The sequence below is a fragment of the Narcine bancroftii genome, chromosome 4 (genome assembly GCF_036971445.1).
Source record: "Narcine bancroftii isolate sNarBan1 chromosome 4, sNarBan1.hap1, whole genome shotgun sequence".
In the NCBI taxonomy this organism is placed as follows: Eukaryota; Metazoa; Chordata; class Chondrichthyes; order Torpediniformes; family Narcinidae; genus Narcine; species Narcine bancroftii.
In genome coordinates this window covers 259,579,354-259,604,656 of record NC_091472.1, presented here as the reverse complement: position 1 = coordinate 259,604,656, position 25,303 = coordinate 259,579,354, and the positions used below count along the sequence as shown (strand labels likewise).

The window sequence follows — 25,303 nt, the reverse complement described above, 5'->3', positions numbered from 1 at the left end:
AAGGTAGTGGACATAGTCCAGTATATCACAGACAAAACTCTCTCCACCAAAATCTACATAGAACGCTGAGATCGGAGAGCAGCAGTAATCATAAAGGATCCATACCACCCAGGATATGGTCTGATCTCGTTGCTGCCATCAGGAAAGAAGTATAAGTGCCACAAGACTCCTACCACCAGGTTCAGAAACAGTTGCTACCCTTCACCATCGGACTTCTAAACATCAAATTCAATTTTAGGACTTTTCACATTATTTATTACTGAATAATTTTGTTTTCTCTATTGCACAGTCAGTTTGTTTACATTCCCCTCTTTTTTCCTTAAGTTTATATAGGTATAAATTCTAGCTGGTCTGCTAAAAAAAATCTCAAAGTTGTAATTTTTCTGACAAGAAATTTGAACTTTGAATATATAACCAGAAGAAACAGGATTTCTCCAGATCACGATGTGTCACACACACACACACACACACACACACACACACACACACACACACACACACACACACACACACACACACACACACACACACACACACTATGGATACAATTGAAAATATATCAATATTTGGAATTATTTACAATTACAGGATTCTGTTCATCAATCCCACAGCCTGTGGGAAGAAGCTATTTCCCAGCTTGGCAGTCCTGTTTTTGATGTTCCTGTACTTCTTTCTTGATGTTAGTAGGTTATAAATACTATGTGCTGAACAGAGAGGGTCCTCATTAATTCTTTGAGCCCTATTTAAAGTGAAGAGTACAATAAGGATTGCTGGGCAGTTGGGAAATGGAGAGTAACCTGCAGAAATCATTGCTTGTGTACTCCTGTTTTTGCTTTATAGAGTCAGATGTGGCTGATTTTGATGGCAGAAGTTCCCTGCTCTACAGATTCAACCAGAAGAGTGTGAGTACAGTGAAGGACATGATCTCTCTGAAGTTCAAAACATTACAGAGTGATGGCGTGATGCTACACGGAGAGGGACAAAGGGGAGATTACATTACGCTTGAACTGAAGAAAAGCAAACTCTCTTTGGAGATCAATTTAGGTATGGAATCATCTTCTTTAAACCATTTTGCTCCTATTCTTATCACGCTGGTGTGAAAATTGGTTTTGTGGACAATTGGTTTCTTCTTGAATCGAAAACAGTTGTCATTTTGGACAAGTAAATTCACATTGCTTTCAGTTTGTGGGAGAATTGAGAACCTGGGTAGGGGTCACAATAAAATACAACTAACCCAGATAAGACAGGTGAATCTTTCTTTTACTTCTTTAAATTTAGACAAACATTATTGTAACAGGTCCCTTCGGCCAATGAGCCTGTGCCGCCCAATTACACAGCCGCGGTACATTTTGAATGGTGGGAGAAAACCGGAGCACCTGGAGGAAGCTCACATAGACATGGGAGAATGTATAAATTCCTTTTAGCTTCATATTCGAACCCTGGTCACTGGCACTGAACCACTATGTTAACAGAGCCAGGTTGTGACTCTCTTTCTCAAAAGTTAGTAGAAAGTAGTTGATTATTTTTAAGGCAGAGTTAGATTCATGATTAACAGAGGGACACAGTTTTATTAAGAATAGATGTGAATGCTGAGGTGTGTATATAATCAGATTAACAATGACCTAATTACATGGAAAAGCAGTGTGAGGGGCTGGCTGCTCCTTTTTCCAACCTGAGTCCATTTAGCTTCTTATTGCTTGCTTAAACTCCTGATCAAACTTTATGTATTTGAATGTACCTTGGTGGAAGTACACCATAGGTCACTGGAGCAGTATTAGGTCATTTTGCCCATCAAGTCTGCTCTGCCATTCCATCAGTACCCATTACTATCCTTTCTAATCCCATTCTCCTGCCTTTTCCCCATAACCTTGATTCCCTTCTGAATCAAGAACCTATTTACCTCGACCTTAAATATATCTAATGACTTGGCCTCCACAGCTGTCCGCTCCAACAAATTCCATAGATTCAATGTCATCTGGGGAAAGAAATTGCACCCCTTTATTTCTCTGGCAATTTGATAGGGAATTCTTTGTCATCTGGAAAGACTGACACAATTGGCTTCAAGGCAGTGCCACTATTTTCCTCTCTCTCCATTTCTCCCAAGTATTGCAGGATTCCACCTGCTGTTACCCATCAGATTATTTCTGTTTCTGTTCGTGTTTCTGAGACAGTGAGCATGGTTTAACCACCATTTAAGTTTGACACAATATACTTTGCAGCTGCCACGGAATTTAGTGAGTGTGTGGCAGTTCTTGTTGTTTTGAGCTGTTTAAATCAACTTACAAAACCTGGTGTTTCATTGAGTACAAGTAGAAAATCAATAACTTTCTCCTTTAGATAACTGATGGAAAATGCTCTCTTCAGAATTCTCTCAACTTTGCTATCATCTTACTATAATTTCCCCTCATTGAGTGATAACCATTCTCTGTTATAGAGTCAAGATTCAAGATTCAATTTATTATCATAATAATAAAGTGTTGTATTACGTGAAATTTCCTTTTGCCTGCTGAAAGGCAGACTGATTCCCCACTGGCAGGAATTGCCTAATCGCCTCCAGACTTACAGTCAGAGAGAGAGAAAAGCAAAAGAGAATTCCCCCCCAGAGTCACCGAGTGTCCGTAAATTCGCTTCCACCACTCTGCAGCCTCCGTAGCCACACAGGGTCCAGTCCAAACCATTGGCAACTCGAGCTCCAGATCCGAAGCTCCGACAAGGTCAGGAACCCTTTTAATGTCCTCAGCACCTCCTTGCATCCTAGTTCTGATACCTGGTACCCCTCCAGCCAGTTTGAGTCAGTCTCCAGCCGTCCTCAGCCCAGTGCAAGTCTCCCAACAACGGTCTGTTGGTTCCTCTCCTCGTGTCTCCAGCAGCCTGCCACCTACACTGGTCCCTCAGCTGCAGAGCTCCCTCACTGATCCTCTGCAATGGTCACCGTCCCCGTGGATCAACTCCTCCGCTCTCCCTCTCAGACGGGAGGTGATCTTTCTGTCATCTGGTGAATTGTTCCAGTCCTCTGCTTACCCGGAGTCTGCAGCCCCTTGTGGCTACTGCCAATTAATAAGCGCCACCATCTTAGTGTGGGATTTCAAATAAAATCCCCCTGCGGCTCCCTCAACGGGCCACTTAGAACTGACAGCAGTTGACTTGGGCAGCTGGACCAAGCACGAGTGCTGCATCATTGCTCCCTGCAGGTCTCCACCTGTGTTGCCACCACAGCGGCTCCATGAGCGCTGCCATTTTTAGTCAGAGAGCATAGAAACAGGCCCTTTAGCCCAACTTGCCCACGCAAACCAAAATGCCCCTTCCATGCTCGTCCCACCTGCCTGCATTTGGCTCATATCCTGATAATTCTTTCCTAGTCATGTTTCGGTCCAAATGTTTCTAAACATTGCAATAGTACCTGCCTCAATCAACTCCGGTGACAGCTTGCTCCATACACCAATAGCCCTATGGGTGTAAAAATGTTGCCCCTTAGGCTCCTATTAAATATCTCCCTCCTTTCCTTTGTTCCTTTACTCTTGGCAAAAGATGTGAATTTACCTGATTCATTTCTCTCATGATTTGTACACTAATACAAGATCACACTTTAGCCTCCTGCACTCCAAGATATAAAGCCCGAGCCTGCTCAGCCTCTCCCCATATCTCAGGCCTCTGAATGTTGGCAACATCCTTGTAAATCTTCTCTGCACCCTCCCAGGCTGTAAAGAGTCTTTATTTGGTTTGATATGTTTTAAAAAATGAATTGGTTGATACTTCAGTTGCTTGTGAAATAGTAAAGCATTGCATTATTGCATTAGCATCTGGATAAATGTTGCATTCTATTCTTCTCAAGAAATTCAGAAGACAAGACAAATTATTTAAAGTTATAGTCATTGTCCAGTATAAGTTTTAAATATGTTTCTCTGACTAAAGTCCCTGGAGCTGGAGCATTTCATTCCAGTAGAGCAATAGCATTTCTGATTTAAAACTAAAAATAAAATCGGTCAAGAAAGCTTGATCAGAATCTGAGAGGAAAATGGTAATCATTTTTTGGATCATGACTTCATCCAAACAGGCATTTTACAGGACAATCACTTTTAAAAAGACTTGAAAATTTTGTAGAGTAAATGCTCATTAGATTCTTGAGGATGAAGATTTCAGCTTTTTGATATATCCAAAAATCGATGGAAGCATACTGTTTTGGTTTTACTGGGCAGGAATGATTATACAAGGAGCAGGGATCTCCCAGTAGCAACTCTGCCCCTACATTGACATATCTGCCAAAGGTCTAATGCAATGCTTAACTAAGACCACACGTAAATTGGAGAAAAAACACTTTGTTTTCCATTTGAGCACTTTCCAACCAGATGGCATTTACATCGACTTCACTGGATTCCATTAGGTCCTTCCACATCTCTCTGTCTCCAGATCTCCACCCCCATCTCTTTCTCTTTCCCTATCCTTCTTTCTCCTTTCCTCAAACTCTGCATTCAGAGATACCCCCTGCCCTGATCAATTCTTAACATTTCTCTTCTGCCATCCTATCCATGTCCAATTATGGCCTCTTGGCTTTGGCCTATGCTCCTCCATGCCCCTTCTTTCCTCCCACCCCCTCCCTTTATATTCAATGCTTGCCAAATTTTTACTCATATTTTGATGAAAGGTGCAGACTTGAAGCATTGCTTGTACAGAATATCTTTGCCTCCTGTGCTTGCTGTGGCACCTGCTGAGTTTGTGCATTTTTGTGTATCTACTTTTATGCAAGGACTTAATCTCTCAATTTCAGTATTTATTTTGTGTATGCAATTTCATTAAGCATTTTCAGATTTCTTTTTCTCTCATACTCTAGGTGATACAAAGCTGCGATCTGTTAATGGTCACACCTCGGTCACTCTGGGCAGCTTGTTGGATGACCAGCACTGGCACTCCATCACAATCGAACGGTACAACAAGCAGGTCAATTTCACCGTGGATAAGCACACACGGCACTTCCGAACCAAGGGAGAGTTTGATTACCTGGATATTGATTATGAGGTACTGATACTATAGTGCACTGAGAGAAACAAAGAGATAGATAATGGTGGGATTGGGTTTTGCTGGCATTTGCGGGAAGGATTGGAGTCTCACAGGGAAGTCATAAAGGGTGTGGAATTTTTGAATGCCCCTTCACATAAATCATCCTTCAAATCAACCAGAGACATGGATAAGGCATACGTGCCTGAAAGCACAAAGGACAGTTTCTTTCTTCCTGTTATTGAATTCTTGTATGGATTTCTCACTGGTAAATGATGATGTCCTTGCACTGTTTCTAACTGTTCATTTCACAAAAACCTGCCCTTTTTTTTGTGATACCATGCCTTGCAATATTTCACTTATTGCAACACAACACCTTGCAGTTTTACTTATTTTTCCACTGCATGGAATATAAACTTACTTGCCTGGATAGCACACAAAACAAGATTTTTGTTTTGTCTTGGTATCCCTGGTAATGATATATATTCTATTCTATTCAATTCAATTCCTTATGGAATGATAGGGTGCCTTTCCTTGGAGTTTTTGGTGTCTGCCCCAAGCAATGTCTGATCAGCGTGGATTGCTTTTTTTTTTGCTGGAAGAGTTTAATGAGGAATGGGGATATAGAATGCCAGGTCTCTGGAAGAAAGCATTCCAATTCCATTCCCAAAAGAAGATTCTTCCCTTTGAGGATGCCCTTACTTCTCCTGAATCTGAATGATTTGTGAGGTTTGGGAAAACCCCCAAACCACATCAAGTCAGAGAGACAGGTAGCCTTGTTTGCATCCTAAAATAATAGTCTGCCTGAGGTTAGGTTCACTCCTCACCCTTGATTTTTCCCAATATCACACAGAAGTTGAACCACCTTCTTTATACACTGTCAATTTCCAAGAAATAAACCATCTCCCACTCTTAAACTTTGTGTGATTCTGAACATTAGAACCTCCTGTCTCCCCTCATCATTCTCAATTTTGATCATTGTCAAGAGCACCCTTCAAAAATATTTTTAAAATTGTTATTTCCTGAAGTTAATTGTAACTAAGAATCATTTTCCATTTTTTTAGTACATTCGTTGGGACAATCCTCAGAGTTTTCTGTAAATTATCGTAACTCCTAAGAGAGAAAAGCCAATTGTTCTATTCTCAAGTTACAATTGATTTTTCCACAGATAAGCACAAGCCTACTCTGAAATCTGATTAATATTTTCATAGTTATATGTAATTACTATTCACTAAGTGAAATGTTTAACTACAAGACCATCTGTTATTTGGCATCAAAGTACAATAGGACAAACCAGATGCTTGACCAAATTTAAGTATAAAGAGCCAACAAAAGTATCCTGGTGTATTCACAAGTTCTGCTTATTAGATTTATTGTAGAGACTGGTCATTGCTTCAAATCAGTCCTGCTTCAATAGTTTCCAATGCATTAAATTGATTTAATCATCCTTACTTAACAGGTGAAGGCTAAAGGTTATCAATAGCACAGTGCAAAGGAAATCAATAATGGTACAACATCAGCAAGTCTTAGCACGATGTGTTTAACCCTTCACTGTCTATTTTGGATCAAAATGACCACAGAATGTCTGTTGAAGAAGCAATAATTTTGCAAAATGTCTTTATTTGTTGTAACCTGGAAAAGGAATTGGAAAAACATTTTTCGCAACAAATTATTGGCAAAGGGATGTTTCTTATTTTAACCCTTTGGATTCTGGCCATTTTTAACCTTTCATAATACTGTATATACTCTGGACTGGGTCCATGGGTAAATGACAGTCCCAACAATAGTATGGGTGATTGGGCATAAAACCAGTCCCGGAAATGGGGACACAAAGTCCAAAGGGCATATTTCTGGTTGTCTGGACTTTTCATAGGAGTAAAATTTGTTCTCCTTTTTGGTGTGGCTGCTGGCTGGATCTCATCTAGTAAAACATATCAGTGTGTGGGAGTAGTTTCTGTAGATGATTTGGTTCCTATTTTCTGAACAAATACTCTGCGGTGAAAATGTACAAACCTCCATGTATTCAGATTCATTTATGTTCTCTGGTCTGCAGAGATTCAGTCTGGGAAGTACGAGGGAGTGTAATTGTTGATTCCTGAAGATTTTAAACACTGGATTGCTTTTTGAAGTTGTTCCACAACTCTGTAATGCAATGGTGCTTTTTTGAGACTAACAATCAAAAGAGGGTTCATTTTCTAACCAACAGTCCACTTAAATTAACAGGAGCTTCTGTATTGATGGAAAAGCAATAATTATATTTCACAATAAAATGTCTCATTGAGTGGGTACATGACTGACTTCCCAACAATAGAATGACTACAAGTATGAGACCATTCTTTTTGCTGCATTTGATGTTTGACACATTATAGTCTTAAGTTTTTATTTGCTTTTTTTAAATAAAATTTCCAATGCAGCACTGAGGGATTGTCTCCAGATGGAAGTGTTGATATGAGAATGTATGCAAGTCTGTTAAATGCAATCTGCTGGAAGAAATCAACAGGTCAAGCACCATCAGTGGGACATAAAAGAATAGTTGACATTTCAGTGAGAAACCCTTTATCAAGCCTTCTGCCTTCCACTGAAAACAAAACCAGTCAATTCAATCACTCTCTATGTAAAGCCTTCTATTCCCGGAAACATTCATGAATCTCATCTGCACTCTTGAAATACCATATCCTTCCTGGCAAACAGAAATCTATTTCCTCTCAGTCTGAACTCTACAAGAAAATGCCACAGGCTTATGGCCCTCTGAGGAATATATAAATTTATGTTCCTTACATCCCGTGACTGCGTCCAGTCTCTCCGATGTAGACAAGACCACAATGGGAGCACCAAATGCAATAGATGACTCTCGCAGATACCCAAGTCACTTGTCGCCTTCTCTACATCAGAGAGATGGATGTAGACTAGGAGATTGCTTTGTTGAGTACCTCCGCTCAGTGGTCAATCATTTCAATTCTGCACCCCACTTTCACACGGATATAGTTTGTCCATGGTCTTGTGTACTGTCAAACCAAGATCTCTCATAACTTGGAGGAGCAACACCTAATTCGCCATCCATGCACTTTCCATTCAAATGGCATTAACATTGACTTCTCTGGTTTCTGCTGGACTACTCCCCATTCTCCCTCTCTTCCCCATTCCTCTGTCTTCATTCCTCCAGCTCTGCATCCTCTTCCCTCGCCATTCAAAGAGCCACCCCACCTCCCCCTGTTTGCTGATGTGCCCTCCCTCCTCTTGCCTATGGAATCACGTTCCTCATCTTGCCCCTGCCCACCACGATTTTGTTTGGGCAGCTGCCTACATTTTGCTCATACCTTGGTGAAGGGCTCAAGCCTAAGAACATTTGTTACGTATCATTATTTTTCCTATATAAAGGACACTGCTTGACCTCCTGACTTTCTCCACCATTGTGTTTTTATTTCAATCATGGCATCTGCAGATACTCATGTTTAACTCTCTTTTAGAACAAAGTGTTTTATTGTGCCATCAGATAGTTTGTATGCCCCGTAACATCACAACATCTGAAGGATCTTCCTGTAGATATAGCACCTGTCATGAATAGCTTTCTCTTTTGATGGAGCATTTATCTGTTTCTAATGCAGTTCCAGTTTCAGTTATGTATTTGTGAGTTATCATTCTGCTCTCAAACATTTGTTCGCCATTGACAAGGAATAAGACAGGCTGATTCAAGCCTCCTTTGCTTTGCCCCGAGTGGACGAAAATCAGATTAAGTCAGGACTTGTTATTGTGCCACAACAAGTGCCTATTTCCCTTCAATCATGAGATCAAGAAATCATGCCACTTGTGTTTCATGCCTTTCATATCAAAGCATCTGTCATAGGATTACAAAGTAATGTTTTCATTTTCTTCCAATTGTGATCTTTGCCTCATGCATAATTCAGTGTTTTTTAATGCAATTCATGCCATTGGAAAGAACTGAGGATTATAATAAATTGTAATTTATCAGAATCTATGTAGCTGAGTGGAGCAAACACTAGCCAGACAGTATTTAAAGCATGTAACAATTGGTGATAAGCCGTGCTTTACTAGAATTGCTTTAGAAACCATAACTCGAGTGGAATTAAATGTCAAAATAAAGCATTTGGCGAGAACATTGAAGTAAGCACTTCCTTTGGGAGAAGCTAGAGATTAATTATTAATCACTTTTGGGCTGTGATTATATGTTAAGGGTTTTGCCTTGGTCTGAGCTCAAAAATCCCAGTGGTACTTTAGGTTGTTTCTTGCAGATTGAATATTTATGTTCAATTCATCAAATTTTGCTCTTTTTCCTGTTTAAAATGTTTTTATTCAGTTTAATGAAAGCCCAGAGGACCCCAAAATCCAGCAGCCATATATAGTCACCAAGACAAATGGTTACTTAAACAAAAGTTGCTTTTAATTATCTTTAAACATGAACAGAATCATACTTTAACTTATCACGATTAACTTAACTAACCTAACTTAGCCTCCTTCTAATTCTAAGTGCACGTGTATGTAATGTGTGTGTAAGTTTGATTCATAGTCCAATCTCACTTCTCATTCCTCCAAGTTCCCTGGTTGCAGCAATTCTTATACTGTGCACAGAATTTAACATTTATGAAATTCACCAGGCCTTGAGGCTTGAAAGGTAAATGGTTACCGCTCAGAAAGGTTCTTGTCAGTTTTAAGAGAGAGATTTGTTGTCAGCTGGACACCAACAACCGATTCCTTTTAATCTGTGTCTTGCCGAAGAAACTTGCCCCCATCACAGTTTTCCTGATGATAATCTCTTTCTTTCAGGCCACCCTAGTGTGCCTTTTTGTTTCTCTTATTTCAATTGAAACATTAGGCAGCCAATCCTCTCCTCTTTCATGAACCACAAGGATTTTAACCAGGCTGAACTAAGCACTCACAACACGTCTTCCAAATGGGTTTTTCCACAAGCTTGTTAGCTTGTCCCGTTGCAGTCCCAGAGGCTGCTGCTGACTGTAAAACTGCAGAACTGAATCCTATCTCTCTCAGAGAGAAAGCCTGTTTTACTCTCTCTGCTTGCAAAACCACATGACTCTCTGAGAACAGCAAGTTCCACTCCAGACAGCCTGCAGCTCTGATGAGTTCTTTCATCTGTTGCCTTTTTATGAACAACAATCCATTAGTGAAGTCTCTTGGGCACTCTCTAAAGCTTTTGCAAAGGCTCTTGGCACCAGCCTATTTAGCATGAGCAGAGCTCCAGTATTTTAAATAAAATCTGTTTTAAATATTTGTAAGTGACCTATACTAAAAAAAAATCTTCCCCAATTTATCTCCCAAAAATATCTATGTTCAATATAAACACAACATAATCTGTCACAATATAAACTTTACATACTAAATTTTAAGGAAAACAAATTATGCATCTGAAGATGACCTCCAGACATTGGACGGAGAATCTCCGCAACATTCAAAAATCTCACTTCTTCCATTCATGACAGTATTCTATGTATGGAATCCACATCTTTATAAATTGAAACATGTTAACTTTAACATTGTATCTAATTTTATGTAATATAAGACATTACATCATGTAACTACTGTGTACGAGTAGGTGAAGAGTAATCTTTCCATTTCAATAAAATTGCTCATCTGGCTATCAGCATGGTAAAAGCTAAATCATTCTCCTGAGTTGCAGCGAGACATGAATCTAAGTCATGAAAAAATACCAAAGAAATCAATTAACGGACAAGGGTCTATATTAATCTTAAAATTTGTTGATAAAGTTTGGAAAATATCTTTCCAGAATCTCTCTAAATTTTGGCACTCCCAAAACATGAATGAGTGAAGCTTGAAATATTATACACTTTCCACATAGTGAATCAAAATCTGCATAAAATCAAGATAATTTAAGTTTGGTCTTATGAGTTCTGTGAACCACCTTAAATTGTAATAAACAATGCCTTGAACAAAATGAAGAATCATTAATCAAGCTGAGAGTAGAGTACCAGTCTTCATCTGAAAATGTGATGTTGAAATCTCGTTCCCAGTCGTTCTTAATCCCAGCCATGGAGGCTGATCTTATATCCAAGAAATCATTATAATTATAAGATATTAATCCACTGAAAAAGAAAATCATAAATTTAAAAAAAAACAAGAATATTAGTATTTGAGATTCGAGGAACATCAGAAAGCTTGGATTAATCAAAATGTCTATATGTAAATCTCTTCAAAAAAAGTTTAAAAGATTAACTTTTGCTGATAATTATTTAAAAGAGGCAAAGTTGTCTCGAATAAAAAGATCCTTTTGAATTCCTCATCTATACCATTCCTTGAACCTACATCCAGCAGAAATGGTTGAAAAAGATAGTTATCTATAATAGGAACAGCCAGAAAAAAATGATTTAACTCAAAAGAATTTTATAAATTGAGCCCATATTCTCAATCTATTTCTCATTTAGGAAAGGAAACTAGTTAAAAAAAAATCAGAAAATTGCCATCATAGAAGTTTTTATGGAAACTTCAGTTCTATTTCTATCCAAGGAGGGTGATTCGCTGACTTATCCAAATGTAGTAAAAAAAAAAGTAAATTACGTATATTGATTGACCATTAATGGTATCTAAAATCTGGAAGTGATAACATAAGCATAAAGAACATAAAACACCGCAGCACAGTGCAGGCCCTTCAGCGCTCGATGTTGTGCCGACATATTCCTTAAAAAAAACTAAACCTTCCCTACCCTGTAACCCTCTATTTTTCTTCCATCCATGTGCCTTAGAGTCTCTTAAACACCCCTAAGTTTCATCTCCACCACCATCCCTGGCAAGGCTTTCCAGGAACTCACAATTCAAAGGCCTTCCCTTTCCACCCATAATTAAAGCTTCACCTTATCGATATAACCCCTGAAATCAATCTTATAAAAACATCCTTTTGTAAATGGTCCTGGGATCAGAAGTAGATTCTGTAAATAAGCTGCAAGTCACTGGACCGAGTGACTGAAATTGGAAAGAATCAAATTCTTGTGTCCAAGCCAAGCAGTGGTCACTGTCAGCAAACAATTAACAGGAATATCTTCAATTACCCTGCTGCTGGAATACATTAAAAAGTTAATTCTCGAATAATGATAGATTGTTTAGACATGCACAAATATTATTCAGAAATGACAATGAACCTGTGCATCAGGCTTCCGAAAGAAAGTGGCAGGAGTTAGAATCCCAGGGCTCAAAAACGTTGCCACTCTTCCAACCAATAATTCAGTCAAACAAATCCCTCCTGAAGCCTCTGTCCTTGGTTAAGTCAATGCTTTCCACAGACTCATCCGTAACTCCTTACTTCTCAGGGAGCACTTTGAGCATTAAATGAACAGAAAATGTTACAAATATTTAAAGTGCAATACATTTACCATTTTTGGACAGGCAGCGCTTCGTTCTGGGCAACATCATTTTTGTCCACTGTGTCTGCCTGTTCATGTATCTGTCTAAATGACTCTCAATTACCTTTTCCACCATTGGTAGTACATTCAAGGCACCACTAGTTGGTATTAAAAAAAACCCACCCTAGATCTATGGACCTGAATATTTGTACGGAACTCGCTTTAATCCCCCATTCCTTTAGTCTTTTGAAGATGGGCTTTATTTAATAGAAATAACTAAATCTAATGAGCTTAAAAAAAAAGGATTTAGGAATAATAATTAGTAAAGTATGAAAAAGATACAGAAATTTAGGCAAAATGTTCATTTTAATCCAATTATTGCAACCAATCATTGTATAATAGATAAGGGTGATCGTCCCAATAATAATAGTTTAATCTTATTGAGCAATACCAAAAAATTATCTTTCACTAAAATTTTATAACTTTTTATAATTGTAATTCCCAAATATTGGAATTGATCTTTCACTATTTTAAACGGGAAATTAGAATAGCTTGCAAAAGATCCTTTTAAGGATAAAAGTTCACTCTTATGTAAATTTAATTTATAACCCAAAAACTGGATAAATTGGGCAAACAAAGTTAATACATTTGGTACAGAAACATCAGGATTTGAAATAAAAAGCAATAAATCGTCTGCATAAATAAATACTTTATGTTCAAGCTCTTCTTACTACGTTACCAAGGTAGTTGAGAATTTGCTCATTTAGAGAAAGATTTGGAAGCTTAAGCAGTGCTTGCTGTACCAAAGCTCCAAAAACTTCCTTTGTTTCTCAGAATGTGCTTCTGTACTCTGGTCAACATTTGATGATGTTGAAATAGTGATAAGATCTTTTCTTGCATGAGACAAGAAGTTTAGGTCTTGGAGGTGTTCAAAGTAACTTTATGGAGGTTTTCTGGTGCAAAGTGTTCTCACTTGGTCCTGATTGGTTCCAGTTACCTGACCTCTCTCTATCTACACTCACACCTCCATGATAGAATCTTCTGTCATGCATTCACTTGTCTGGGGCTCAGAATGCATTAAAATCTAATTTCTCTACTCTATGAGGGGAAGGAAATTGTGGACCCTTGTGACAATTGAGACCACTTATACTGGCTGTCAAGGTTTGTCTGTTTTTACCTGCTTCAAAGACAGTGATGTCTTAAACACATGTTGTGTTTTGGTTGATAAAAGATAGGAATTGTTAGCTATATAGTCATATTAGTTGACAAATCTACATTATTTTTATTATTAAAACAAATTTAAATTCAACTTTGATTGAAAGTTAAAGTCTTATCCATATAGACATAGAAATGTCTGCTCGTATTATGTGTTCATGGCTTGACAAACTAACTCAGTTGGTACAGAATTAGCAAGGTAAACAAATTATTTATTTGTGCTCAAAGATGAACCTTTTTATTGATTTATTATTAGTTGAGGGTTTTTTAAAGAAATTATAGAATGTATAAGTTTCAGACTGATGGCAATCTGTTGTAATTAGACAGTTGTATGTAAATTCAATAAACCTAATCACAGATAAATGAGACTAACAAATATTTTGCTTCTGAATAACAGAATAAGATTCAATTGATCTAATTAATTTGCATTTTTTAATTATATAGTTGGCATAATTTACAATAAACATCCAAGAATGGAACGCAATTTACATTCAGAAGATCATTGAAACTATTTTAGATCTCATTTGGGTAAATGTGTTTCTACAAAATCCTCCATAACCAGTGCAGAATGAGCAAACAAATATCACTATCCACTCCTCTGCCAACATTGCTCACCAGGGAAAATATCAGGCAGGACAGACCAGAGGGCTTGTCTACTGAGACTATATGGTTGGAGCTGAGGAACATGAAAGGTATGACTACACTCATGGGGTTGTATGATAGACTGCCCAATAGTCAGTGAGAATTGGAGGAGCAAATCTGTAGAGCAATAGCAGACAGCTACTGGAATCATATGGTTTTGATAGTAGGAGATCTTTACATTCCACATATTGACTAGGATTCCCATACTGTAAAGTGCTGCATGGCTTGGAGTTTGTCAAATGTGTTCAAGAAAGTTTTCTACATCAATATATAGAGGAACCAATTAGAGAGAGTGCAATAGTGGATCTCTTATTAGGGAACAAGACAGGACAGGTGATGGAAGTATGTGTAGTGGAACATTTTGGGACCAGTGATCATAATGCCAATAGTTTCAAGTTAATTATGGAGAAGAATATATCTGGGGCTCGGGTTGAAATTCTAAGTTGGAGAAAGGCCAATTTTGAGGAAATGATCTCAAATACATCGATTGGGGTAAATTGTTTTCAGGTAAAGATATGCAAGGTAAGTGGAGGACCTTCAGAGGTGAGAGTACAGAGTTTGTATGTTCCTGTCAGGATCCAAGGCAAGGTTAGAAAGCATAGGGAACCTTGGTTTGGAAGAAGAGAAAGGTGTAAAACATGGAGCAAATGAGGTAATTGAGTATAAATTATGAAAGAAAAACCACAAGAATGAAAACAGAAGGGCTAAAAGAAGACATGAAGTTGCTTTGGCAGACACTGTGAAGGGAAATCTTCAGGGTTTCAACAGGTATATTAAGAGCAAAAGAAAAGCAAGGGACAACATTGATCCCCTTGAAGATCAGATTGGTTGGCTTTGTATGGAGCAAAAAGAGATGGAAGAGGTCTTAATTTTTTTTTAAATCAGTATTCATGCAGGAAAAGGGCACAGAGTCATGTGAAGTAAGGAAAACAAGCTGTGAGGTCATCGAACCTATGCAGATAAAAGAGGAGGAAGTGCTTGCTGTCATAAAGCAAATAAGGATGGATAAATCCCCAGGGCTTGACAAAATATTCCGTCAGACCTTGAGGGAGACAAGTGCAGAAATTGCAGGGGTTTGTAGAAATATTTAAAATGTTCATAGCCACGAGTGTGGTGCCAGAGAATTGGAAGATAGCTCACATTGTTCCATTGTTTAAAAAATGCTCCAAAAGTTGACCTGGAAACTATAGGCCAGTGAGCCTAATGTAGGTAGTAGGTAAATTATTGGAAGGTGTTCTAAGAGATTGGATATACAATTATTTGGATAGCCATGGACTGATTAGTGATAGTCAACATGATTTTGTGGAGATCACTTCACTCAGCACCTCCTCTCAGTCTGCAAGAAAAGCGACCTCCCAGTTGCCAACCACTTGAATTCTTGGTTACACTCCTGCGCTCACAGGTCTGTCCATGGCCTTGTGTATATTCCCATCCTGACCAACTGCAGAGTGGAGGAACAACACCTTATTTTCCAGCTGGGCACCCTACAGCCAGATGGCATGAATATTGACCTGAATGCTTTCCACTAAACCTGCTTCCCTTTTCTTCACCTCCCCCATTTCCTGTCTTTCCAGTTCTTTCACTTACATAGCCCTGCCTTTCCACCCTCTTGCCCCCCCCATGCTACTGTCCCTCCCTCTCTTCTCCACCTATCTTCTGCTGCCTTGCCTCACTCCTTCCTCCTCCCACTCTTATTCTGATGCTCACCTGCATTTTCTCACACTTTGATGAAAGGCTCAAACTCTAAATGTCAGTTATGTATCTCTGCCTTTGGTACATAAAGGGCACTGTTTGACCTGTTGAGTCTCTCCAGCATTGTGTGTTTTTGCTTCAACCATGGAATTCTGTGTTTTACCTGTGGATTCTTAAATAATAGAGTTTTCGAAGAGGTTATCAAGAAATTTGACAAAATAATGGCTCTGCATGTTGTCTACATGGACTTTATTAAGGCCTTTGACATGGTCCCACCTGGGAAGATTATCAGGAAGGATCAGACACTAGGTATGCATGGTGAAATAATAAACTGGATTCGACAATGGCTGGACAGGAGAAGCCAGAGTAGTGATGGATGATTGCCACTCAGACTGGAAGCCTGTGACTAATGGATGTGTCTCAGGGATCTGTGCTGAGACTATTGTTGTTTGTCATCTGTATCAACGAGCTGGATGATAATGTGATAAATTGGATCAGCAAGTTTGCAGATGAGACTAAGATTGGAGGTATTGTGAAACTTTTCAAAGCTTGCAGAGGGATCTGGACCAGCTGGAAAAATAGTCTGAACATGGCAGATGGAATTTAATGCACACAAGTGTGAGGTGTTGCAATTTGGAAGGACAAACCAAGAAAGGACATACACGGTAAATGGTAGAACACTGAGGAGTTCACTACAACAGAAGGATCTGGGAAAAAAAGATATATAATTCTCTGAAAGTGGCATCACAAGTTGATAAGGTTGTAAAGAGAGATTTTGGCCTTCATAAATCAAAACATTGAGTGCGGGTGTTGGGATATTATGTTAAAATTGTATAAAACATTGGTGAGGCCAAATTTGGAGCATTGAGTGAAGTTTCAGTCACATAACTCTAGGAAAGATATCAATAAGATGGAAAGAATGCAGAGAAGATTTACTAGAATGTTGCCTGGACTTCAGGAACTGAGAGACAGGGAAAGGTTAAACATGTTAGGACTTCATTCCCTGGAGTGTTGAAGAATGAGGGGAGATTTGATAGAGGTATTTAAATTTATGAGAGGTAATGGAGTAAATGTAGATAGGCTTTTTCCACTGAGGGTAGGTGAGAAACAAACCAGAGGACATGGGTTAAGAGTGAAAATGGAAATATTTATGGGAACATGAGTGGGAACCTCTTCACATAGAGAGTGGTGGGGGTGTGGAATGAGCTTCCAGCTGAAGTGGTAAATGCTGGCTCAATTATATTTATGAGGAATCTGGACAGGTACATGGATGGGAGTTGCATGGAGGGCCATGGACTTAGTGCAGGACAGTGGGACAAAGCAACAAAAAAAAATGGTTTGCCGCAGACTAGAAGTTCCAAAGAGGTCGAGTTCTGTCCTGAACTGTTTTATAGTTCTATGGTCCTAATTCCTAATGGGTCTCTACTCGCAATCAGTTAGCTCTGATTAGCAAGCTATAATTTATCTCACACCAACATACTTCAGGAAGAACAGATATTTCTCTGAGTTCTGTCATGGCAGCAATGATCAAAGGATGAAGGAAAATGTTCAAGATTTTCTTAAAAGCCCCCTTGTGAAATTGACAAAATATTCACTGTATTGTGGGATTCCTTCACCTATAAGCATAATAAGTGGAGAAGGAAAATTCAGGATGTGGATTAGAGTCCATTCACTTTGAACATAAATGGCTTTGGAAATGAACCATTCTCCATTACATCTGCTTGACAAGCACCTCCTGCTGAATCAGTGACAGAGCCTGTAGTGCCTCAAATTTGGACGTGGCCTCCTCCTCAACTTTCAAACTCATAAAACTGCCATGGAAGCAAATCAACCTGGACCCTTGAAGGGCTGCCAAAGAAGATGATGTCATGGTTAGCGTAGAGGTTTGTGCAATGTTTTTGCAGAACATTTATTACCTAATTTTGAAATATAAAATGCTCTTTCCATTATTATGATTTTTCAAAATGGAAAAAAATACTTGTATTCGAAATGAGAGTGAAATAATGCAGTGGCCACTGAGTACAACGTGTTGAATAACACTGAAGAAGCTGCTTTTATAATTTCAAAACCAAATATTGATTTCAATTATGATACCAAATGAAAAATAGGACATACTACTTTTCTCTGTCCTTCCCTCTCACTTGGTTTTCTCATTTGTTTTGTATAAAAACTATGGACACTTGTGTGAATGTTGTGGGGTTGGGAAGCTAGTGCAGGAGGATGAGTAGTTGGGAGATGGGAAATTTCAGCATAGATTGGTGGGCAGCAAACTGGGTGGTGGGAAGTGGGGATGGAGCCCACTTCTGGTGGGCGTGCAGCACAGTTCTCTGGAATGGCAGGGGCTTCAGTACACTGGGTGGGAATTGGAGTGTGCTGTACAGGGTCAGGTTAGTTGTTTGAAGGTTACTTTTATTGTCAAGTCAGGTATATTGTCATCCGATTACATAAGTACAACCCAACAAAACATGCAGACACACAACCAAAGACAACACAAATACAAACAATACATATTCTGGACAAGTATTCATGCTGTGACGAGCCCTGAGGGCCCCAAAACCTAGCAGCAATAGATAGTCACCAAGACAAATGGTTACTTAAACAAAAGTTGTTTTTAGTTATCTTTAAACATGAAAACAGGATCAAACTTTATCTGATCACTATTAACTTAACTAACCTAACTTAACCCTCTTCTAATTCTAAGCACCCATGTATCTAATCTAACTTCTCATTCCCCCAGGTTTACTGGTTTCAGGAAATTTTTATACTGTGAACAGAATTTAACATTTATGAAGTTCACCAGGCTTTGGTGCTTGTCGGTTTTCAGAGAGAGAGTTGTTGTTCGCTAGACATCCACAACTGATTCCTTGTAGCCAGTCACTTCAGTGTCTTGCCGAAGAAACTTGCTCCATCAGCATTTTCCAGATGATAACCTCTTTCTTTCAGGACACCACAGAGTCCTTTCCTCTTGCATGAAGCACAAGGGCTTTGACTAGGCTGAACTAAGCACTCACAGCCTGTCTTACAAATGGGGTTTTCCACAAGTTTGTCCTGTTCCAGTCCCAGATGCTGCTGCTGACTGTAAAACTGCAGAACTGAATCCTCCCTCCCTCTCTCTCTCTTCCAGACAGCCTGCAGCTCCGAAGACTTCTTTCATCTGTTGCCTTTCTGTAAACAACAATCCATTAGTGAGGTCTCTTGGGCACTCTCCAAGGCTCTTGACTCCAGCCTGTCTGGCATGAGCAGAGCTCTAGTATTTTAAATAAGATCTGTTTTGAAGTGTTTGCATGTGACCTACACTAAAAAAAACCCAAATGCAACACCTCCCAAAAGCATATCTGTAATCTGTCAGAATACATACAAAAAAAATTGTTTCTTAAATATGAAGATCTCAGTTGCTTCGTGTGAGCAATTCCTTTGGTTGTTCAGTATTCTCACTGCCTGTAGGAAGAAGCAATTCCTCAGCCTGGTGATGCTGGCTCCGATACTCCTATATCTCCCGACGGCAGCAGATTAAAGATGTTGTGTGCGGGATGGAAGCTGTCCTCGTTGATTTTGTGTGTCCTATTCAGACAACAATCCCTGTAGATCACGATGATGTGGGGAGGGGAACTCCAGTGATCCTCTCTGCCATTCTTCTGGTCTTGTGGATTGACCTCCAATCCATTTCTCTACAGCAACCATACCACACTGTGATGCAGCCGGCCAGGACATTCTCGATAGAGTTCCTGTAGAAGGTTGACATCATGGCGTCCAGAAGCCTTGCCTGCTTTGGTCTTCTCAGGAAATGCAGTTGCTTTTGTGGCTTCCTGACAAAAGAGATCTGTGTCCATGAGAGGTCACAAATTAAGTGAATCCCAAAGAACTTGGTGCTCTCCATAGAGTTGTTGATGTGTAGTGGAGGTTGGTCATTCCTTGACCTCCTAAAGTCCATGATCATCTCCTTCATCTTGTACACATTGAGATTCTAGATGTTACACTCACACCATTTCACAAGGTTTTCCACATGGCAATAATGTATTATCATGTAATAATACCTTTAAAATGTTATAAACATAATATGTTTCAACTTTTATCTGCATTAAAGTAAACAAAAAGTCACAATCAGCATTGAACGGTGCACATAACAATTGGGGGAAAAAAAGTTTCTTCAGAGATATTAAGTGTTCTTGGATTTGCCTGAAACACTCTCACAGCCTTTGCAGATGCACAGATTCCAATTACAGTTCAATCCATCAGCAACCTGATATCCAGATTCAAACCTCCAACATGATCAGGAAGTCATCAGTGCAGAGGTCCCTTCTGGAACCCTTCTTGCCCTCAGCGTCCTCTCGGATCTTGGTATCGATATGAACCAGTCTCCTGCAGCCCCCAAGCCTGTTGTAAATTCTCGACTGCAAGTAGCCAGCAGAAAAGTCCGAGTCCTTCAGCCGCTGAGCCCCTTGGTTGTCTGCTGACTTGGCCACTGTCCTGTAGTGTCATCTCCCATGTTTCTCCTTAATGAGGTGGTTTGTCCCATTTCTGGTGCCCTGCGCTGGTCTGCTACCCTTCGTGGTGCACAGCCCAGCAAAAGGCATCTCCATCTCCAAAGTGAACTCCATGGTTTCAGGAATTAAATAAACATGTTTGGGCTCTATCTATCACTGTGCAGGAACTTCACTTTGTACTGAAGGGATGTAAGGATACTTGCTCTGAGGTCAACATGTTCCAAACTCCTTTAGTACCCTCTGCAAATAAATTTCTTCGGGAGAGCACATGTGACTTATGTCTAGGGTTGCCCAGACAAATTTCTAGGGTATCACAAAATGATCAAGACTGGTTTTTCTCAATTTCCTCTCCAGGAAGAATTGATTTTCTGTTGCACAATGCTGTGACCTTTAGTGCTTCAACTTTTAAATGAACATTAATGCAATGATTCCAATTATGAGATCACCTCAACAGCAAAGGACCTGGGGGGGAGAAAGTCTTGGGTAGGCAGTTCTTAATTTTTATCAATGGGAATGTTAAGAGTGAGAGGTATAACATTTAACATTAGGCAATTGTTTTCCCAAAGCATGAGTATGGGGAGTGAATTGAAACTTAAGATTTAGCTCATTAGTTTGAAATTAGGATGGGGCATTTACACATATGGATCAAAGGTAAATAAATAGGCTTGAGGAAGTAAAATCAAACAAAAATTCTGGAGGAACTCAGCTGGTCTTGGAGCGCCCATAGGAGGTAAAGATATATTATTGACATTTTGGGCCTGAGCCCATCTTCAAAGGATAAGCCAAGAAGAGGAAAGCGTATGAACAAACAGACTGAAGACAGGAGAGGAGAGGAGTCCAGATCAACAAAATGTGTTAATTGGAAATAAGGAAAAGGGAGAATTGATTTGGCTCTGTGAAAGGAGACAGGGGAGAGAGAGAGAGAGAGAGAGAGAGAACTACAGGAAAGGCCACAGGGATAAAAGGAGGAAGGGAGGGTGGTTAATGGAAGCCAGAGAAGTTGATAATAATGACATTTAATTGGAGGGTGCCCAAAGTCGATGAGATGCTGTTCCTCCAATTTGCAGATGGTCTCAGTCTAGCAATGCATGAATGTAGGAAGTAGGAACAAGAGTAGGCCAAAAATGGCCCATTGAGCCTGCTCCGCCATTCAATAAGATCATAGCTGATCTAATTTATGACCTAACTCCACCTACCTGCCTTCTCCCCATATCCCCTAATTCCTTTATCATGTAAAAATTTATCTAAACCGAATTTTAAATATGTTTAATGAAGCAGCCTCAACCACTCCCCTGGTTAGAGAATTCCAAACATTCACTACTCTCTGGGAAAAACTATTTATCCTCATCTCTGTCCTAAATCATGGAAGGAAATGGGATGGGGAATTGAAATGGGTGGAAGTATTCAACTGGTTCAAAAACAGTAGGGAATGGAGTGACTAAATTGCTTGCAATTGGTCCGCTGTTTTGCAAATTACTCAAAAACTTTCAAAGGAGAAAGAAAAAAAACCCCAAAGAAATATAAGTTAAATTATTGATGAGAAGCTCTGCAATTGGAGAACAAATCTGAATTTAAACTTCAAAGTACTAAGAAGGCTGATTAACTTGGTCGCAGTGACAAACGTGGGAGGTTATCTTCAATTCGTCTCGTGGTTTTGTGCAAACTTCCATTGGGAGAAATAGTGGCGGCGGAGTCAATTGTATTATTTAAGAAAAGGTTGGACAGGTATATGGATGAGAAGAAGATGGAGGGTTATGGGCATTGTGCAGAGAGGTGGGACTAGAGAGGGGTGTTTGGTTTGGTGCGGACTAGGAGGGCCTAATGGCCTGTTTCCGTGCTGTAAATTGTTATATGTTACATTATACACAACAACCCCGAAAGAGCCAGCACACATGATGTTGATTTGTCTTGACAAGTTTATTGAAATATAATGAAGTTATTTGCTTTGGATCTGGGGGAGATGCATATTTCCTTTGGGCTCTCTAAAACATTCAGATGTTCAAGGATGCTTTCAATAATCCAAAATGCAATATGGAGTTGAATAGCTGATAATGTGGGAGTGGATGGCGTGCTTGTTGGTGAAGCATTGACAGTGAATATGGAATATTAGAGAAGAGTTTGATGGTGTAGTGAAGGACATGTTTAATCTGCTTTGTCAAAATTGTTCCATATTATCAGCTTATAAATGCCCTGGGTTTTCTATATGGGCATGCTCTTGGAAACTAGTTCTGGTTTTTGTACTTGAGTGTGGCTGAAACATATAAAAAGAGAACTTCATGTTACCAAACTGCATAATGACAGCTCTATCTATCAGAGAACAAAATATCTGTTGCATGACAAATGTAAAAATGGAAATAAATGTGATGAATGCAGTTAAGTTTTGAAGAAACTTGTGAAAGCAAGGACGGGGAGTTGAGGAAGAAGGATGGCATTCCAGAGAGCAACACAGCAATATGTCCCAAAAGGATTCATATTACCAGTGTCTCACATCAAACCGCATGGAAGTTTTATTGAAACAAGTGATGAGATGAGTGATCAAAGACATTAAGGTTGAAGAAACTCATTTAGGTAAAATTAAAAGAGGTTTAGAATGGGAATTCCAGATAGGAAGAGGCACAGCCAGCATTTGTAGAGTTAAGTGAATTGAGAGTCCAACACGGGTGCTCCCCTACGTACAGTGATCAAACTTGCGATTTTTCGAAGCTACGATGGTTCAAATCTAAGCTTTCACTTTTGAATTCCGATCTGCTCCCACGCTTGCGATATGCGGTATTGAAGACTATGCCTGTTAAGCTATCCACAAGTGTGGATGCCCCAGTGCCTTCAAGAGTTGATGATGTGGTCTGAACAGTGTCAGACGAAAGTGAAATTGATGACTCTGTCACTTGAACATCTCCACCATCTTACGATCCATAAATTAATTTTGGTTCAATGCTTCAACAGTTTTGATGCCCAGTTTTCAGTTGTGTGTATTGATGGTTTTCATTAAAAAAATGGTAGATTCGGTATTCTTTTTAAACTTGCGTTTTTTTTTTATTTTTGGTTTGCCAGATCGTAACCCCATTGTAAGTTGAGGACCAGCTGTATTAACAAAGCAACGTGATATTGGAGGTTACAGGATTGAATTCCCTACTGTGCGAGCATGGTACGACTGATAAATAAAGTTGACTTGAAGGATAGATTCAAGAGCTCTCCTTCCAGCTGTAATTTGTCACTTAAATGGTCTCGCATTGGTAAAGGAAGATGTCCTGCACTGTTTAACTGTACCTTTCTCTATATCAGGACCAGAATTTATTGCCATGAACATGTCACAAAATTTCTTGCTCTGCAGCAGCGTCACATTACATTTAAAATAAATAAATTAGTGAAAAAAAGAGAAAGTTGTCTGTTCAAATATCTGACGGCAGAGGAGAAGAAGCTGTCCTCGTGCTGCTCGATGCTCATCTTCAGGCTCCTGTAACTTTTTCCCCAATGGTAGCAGAGTGAAGAGGAATAAATAAACCATTTTCTTTCTTGTTGTTTGTGTATCTTTGCCAAGTCCAGCATTTGTCATTCAGAATTATCTTAAGAATGTGTTGAAAGCCTGTCTTCTTGATCCACTATAATTATTTGGTGAAGATAATCCCACAATGCTGTTGGGAAGAAATGTCAAACAAATCAAGTTCAACTGTATTTATTATTATTTGACCGCAGAAATATGGCCTGATGAAAGTGTTTCTCCGGTGCAATTACACACACACAGACACAATATCCTTTGAGGTGTTTCAACAGAGAAATGTCTGTATGAATTGGAGACTTAAGTTGAACTGTGATAACAAGAGATTATCATGCTTTTTGAAGCGAAATTAGGAATCTTCACTTTGATTCACGAGTTGAATGTGGTTATTATGATGAAGAATATTTTTAAAAAAGTCTCTTGAGATAGTCTCCATGAAAAATTGTTAATTATAATTTAAATCTACGAGAACAAGTAGGTTGTAAATGTATGGATGGATAGCATAACAGGCAGAACACAACTTCAATGACACAGAGTAAATTGTGACCTATGGTGCAGTTTATGTGGAGTCTGAACATTCTCGCCGTGACCACACAGCTTTCCTCAAGGCCCTCCAGGACTCATTGACCATTGTATATTGCCCAGTATTCAAAATGGTGTCTTACGGTGGTGACTCTGCGAGCAGCCCTGACAAGAATAATCAAATATTCCTGTTCTGTTCTCCTAAAAATCAACCAAAAAAACGAGAAACGTAAAATCAAACTTACCCAACAGCATGAGCATGAAGGTCCTAAAATCGTTTGGAATTGACAGAACTGGTAGAATTGGCAATATCCGTGGGCTTAGGGATCTTTAAACAGCTCGCGCAAGTACAACAACAACTCAATGAGATCTTTAAAGAGCTCAAACAGGTACAACAACAACTCCATGGTTGACAACAACAGCTCCGGAGTTTGGGTACCACAACAACCCCAGCAGCAGACCCACGAGCCAGGTAAAGAAGATTTGACCACGTGGACGCAGAGGCTTCCACACCCTAGCATCCTCCTGGACAACGTAGACCTTGGAGAACAAACTTGATGAACTCCAAGCCAGACTTCAATATCAGAGAGGCATCAGGGAGTTCTGCATGATGAGCTTTATGGAAACATGGCTAAATGCGGACATTCCAGACATGGTACTGCAGCCCAAGGATTACACCCTCCATCGCACTGATTGAACACTGGTATTTGGAAAATCCAGGGGAGGCAGCGTTTGTGCCATCATTAATTCAATGTGGTTTACAGATGTGGCAGTCATGTCCAAGTCCTGATCCCTGGCATGGAACATCTGGCGATCAAATGTCACCCATTCTATCTGCTGAGGAAGTTCACTACAATCATCCTGATCACAATGTACATATCGCCCCAGGTTAATGTCAGACTGACACTGGAGGGACTGGGCACTGTGATAAACAG

The 25,303-nt window shown here is 39.4% G+C and overlaps 1 protein-coding gene across 1 annotated transcript in view; it reads left to right on the top strand.

Annotated features, from left to right (window-relative positions):
* Positions 1-785: 785 nt before the first annotated feature.
* The window catches only part of LOC138762456 (contactin-associated protein-like 5), a 762,501-nt gene continuing 737,983 nt past the window's right edge, over positions 786-25,303 (top strand). Inside the window, exons 1-2 of the mRNA XM_069936213.1 lie at positions 786-1,044; positions 4,829-5,013. Coding sequence (XP_069792314.1) covers positions 786-1,044; positions 4,829-5,013 — 444 coding nt within the window. The remainder of the gene's footprint in view (positions 1,045-4,828; positions 5,014-25,303) is intronic.